Source organism: Ursus arctos, chromosome X, assembly GCF_023065955.2.
Source record: "Ursus arctos isolate Adak ecotype North America chromosome X, UrsArc2.0, whole genome shotgun sequence".
In the NCBI taxonomy this organism is placed as follows: Eukaryota; Metazoa; Chordata; class Mammalia; order Carnivora; family Ursidae; genus Ursus; species Ursus arctos.
Genome location: NC_079873.1, coordinates 99,253,282 through 99,256,709, shown reverse-complemented (window position 1 = coordinate 99,256,709; position 3,428 = coordinate 99,253,282). Strand labels below are relative to the sequence as shown.

Genomic DNA, 3,428 nt, shown 5'->3' with positions numbered 1-3,428 from the left:
GGCTGCCCTGGATCACAGGGTTCAGACTACATATCCGGCAGGAAGTGGGGCCTAGGCAACTGCATTTGGAACACACCCCTCAGGGATTCTGGTGCTGAAACTCAGGGACCTCAATTTGAGAATTAAGAAAAAAATTGGTTGAAAATTTATAACACACTCCCAGCGGAGGGGCTGAGACAGGTACACCGCAAGGACAGACCTAAGGGGAGGGTCTCCCTGCCTCTGCTAAACATTCCCATTCTCTGTCAAGTTCAGGGTTGATGCAATTAGTCTTTGAACTAATTGGGTCTCTTTGAACTAAAGGGTCTCCTAGGATTGCACTAAGCACACGTTTGTTTCTTCAACATATAATTGTTAAGAGTTCCTTCTAGCTTCATACCTGACTTTATTTTAGCTTTCAGATTTTATTTAAGTAGGGATTTTAAGAAGGCTAGTCAGTTGCTATCCTGAAGGTAGTGAAACGCCTGGATAGCAAGTAGGATAGCAAGAGCGCCTGGGCAGGCGCACTAGGATGTGTCCTCCGGAGACGGATGGGGATCCTGGAGCACTGGCCCTGGGTGAGTCTCCCTACCGCGGGCTCCATCCCCCACTTCCCGCCCCCCTCCGACCCCTCCCAGCCTGGCGTGTGCTACCCTGCGCCCCCCGCTTGCTCTCTGCCGGCTCCTCCCGCTGCCTCCGCCCCCTCACACTCGGGTCCCCCAGCGCCGTCCTCGTCCCAGTCAGACTTCGCTCCCGCCGCCCCGCCGGCCGCACTTCCCGCCCTAGCCTAGATCTCGGCCGCCGCCACCGCCCTTGCCGCCGGATTCCTCTCGTGCTCCTCCCGCGATCCGCCCGCGATCCGCCTGCGCCACGCTCCCTCCAGCCCGCGTTCCGCGCCCGGCCCGCCGCCCTCGCCGTCCTCGTCTCCTTCGTAGTCGCCGTGTCCGGGACTTGGTAGGCTCCGCGCACTGCGGTCGCGCCCGCCTCCTGGCCCCTGAGAGCCAGAGCTCCCGGCTGACGCGGAGGCGCCAGGGTCGCCGCCGCCGCCACGGCCAACACGGGTGCCACGCGCCGCCGCCGCCGCCGCCGCCGCGCCGCCGCCGCCGCCACCGCCACTCTCCCGCCGCCCACCATGGCCCCGCAGCAAACAGGTAGCAGGAAGCGGAAAGCGCCCGCGATCGAGGCGGGCGCCGCGAGCTCGTCGTCTCAGGGCTCAGCAGCGGCGGGCGCAGAGGGGCCGCTGCTGCCCAAGAAGCAGAAGCGGCCGGCGACGCGGCGCTCTCTGGTGCACTACCTGAAGGGCCGGGAGGTGGGCGCGAGGGGCGGCGCCGGGCTCTCGGGCTCCGAGGGCGAGCTGCGCGGCTATGCGGTGCAGAAGCTGCCCGAGCTGTTGAGGGAGCGCGAGCTGGCCCTGGGCACCCTCAACAAGGTGTTCGCGTCGCAGTGGCTGAACGCCAGGCAAGTGGTGTGTGGCACCAAGTGTAACACCCTCTTCGTGGTGGATGTGCACTCGGGCCAGATCACGCGCATCCCCCTGCTGCGGGACCGGGGGCCCTGGTTGGCCCGGGCCCAGCCGACCTGCGGCATCCACGCCATCGAGCTGAATCCCTCCAAGACGCTTCTGGCCACTGGGGGCGAGAACCCCAACAGCCTGGCCGTCTACCAGCTGCCCACCCTGGACCCCGTGTGCCTGGGGGACCGCCATGGCCACAAGGACTGGATCTTCACCATCGCCTGGATGAGTGACACGGTAGCTGTGAGCGGCTCCCGCGACGGCACAGTGGCGCTGTGGCGGATGGATCCCGACATGTTCAGTGGCAGCATCGCCTGGCACAATGACGCGGGGCTCCCTGTGTACGCCCACATCCGTCCGAGGGACACGGAAACCATCCCCAGGTCCAGCACCAGCCCCAGTAACCGCAAGGTGAGGGCTCTGGCCTTCAGCGGCAAGAACCAGGAGCTGGGAGCGGTGTCCCTGGACGGCTACTTCCACCTGTGGAAAGCACGGAGCACTCTGTCCAGGCTGCTGTCCATCAGGCTGCCCTACTGCCGAGAGAACGTGTGTCTGACCTACTGTGATGAGTTGTCCCTGTACGCGGTGGGCTCCCAGTCCCATGTCTCCTTCTTAGATCCGCGCCAACGTCAGCAGAATATACGACCCCTGTGCTCCCGAGAGGGCGGCACCGGTGTGCGCTCGCTGAGTTTCTACCAGCACATCATCACAGTGGGCACGGGCCATGGCTCCCTGCTCTTCTATGATATCCGCGCCCAGAAGTTCCTAGAGGAGAGGGCCTCAGCCAGCCCGGACTCCTCTCCTGGACCGTCAGGAAGGAAGCTCAAGCTCACCTGTGGCAGAGGCTGGCTCAACCATGATGACCTGTGGGTGAACTACTTCGGTGGGATTGGCGAGTTCCCCAATGCGCTCTACACGCACTGCTACAACTGGCCTGAGATGAAGCTCTTTGTGGCTGGGGGACCTCTCCCTTCAGGCCTCCATGGGAACTACGCAGGCCTCTGGAGCTAAGGATGGCTGCTGTGTTCTCAAAGCGCCCAGATTTACCTTCCAGTCCCCTCTCACTTTCCTTCCTTATGCTGTTTGTGCTTTTTATCTCAGTGTGGCGTTTGTCTTCCAGGTGGAAAGTGCCCAACTTACCTGTCCTTAGTATATGAGAGACAGAAAGAGCTCATGAGCAAAGGTGATCTTTGGGCAATCAAAACTTGGCTTTAAGAGTTTTCTGTACCTCCCCCAACACAACCATTTTTTTTTTTTTGCCTTCTCTTACAATGAATTTTGTCTAATCCTTAATTGTGCTCTCTGAGTGATTGACAGATGCTTTTTCTTTGGACTGATATAGATGTGGTTCCCACTACAATTCAGTACTTCAATTTTACCAGTATTTCAACAGTATGTTAAGGTCTTCTACACATTTCAGATGTATGGTATTTTGGGAAAACGTGTGCTAAAAAGTATCTTTTGGACTGGTTGGAGGAACTACCCATCATATATATAACAGGGCAGGTGTTTAGCCCTGTTCTAAAAAATGTGTTTCAAGATTCTAGATTGCCACCATTTGGCACCTGTTTCATTTGAATTTTGGGATCTGGGTGTTTGTTGTTTGTAAGTTTTTTGTACATAAAATATTTAAAAATGTTTTCTTAGTAAAGAAATTTTACAGTGGTATTCATCTTACTAATCACAATTTTGATTATTCAGTAAAATTTAGCATCGATACACCCAGGCCCTCAGCCTTCTTGTTTAAAGCTGCTATATTATGGCCTGCTTTCCTAGGTAGCATTTATGCTACAGATTTCCATAGCTAATCAAAACAGGCCTGTAAGTGGCAGGACAATCGGGAAAGTATATTTTGGGGTAAACATTTCTTTAAAGTTTAGGTAACACTATCCAGGCAGCCACTTACAGAGAAAGGTCAGCTGTTGTGTTCAATGTG

The 3,428-nt window shown here is 56.8% G+C and overlaps 1 protein-coding gene across 1 annotated transcript; it reads left to right on the top strand.

Annotated features, from left to right (window-relative positions):
* Window positions 1-1,111: 1,111 nt before the first annotated feature.
* On the top strand, window positions 1,112-2,503 carry LOC113271013 (DDB1- and CUL4-associated factor 12-like protein 2). Its single transcript, XM_026520673.2, has one exon. It carries the CDS (start codon window positions 1,112-1,114, stop codon window positions 2,501-2,503), a length of 1,392 nt encoding a protein of 463 aa, XP_026376458.1.
* Window positions 2,504-3,428: the final 925 nt, after the last annotated feature.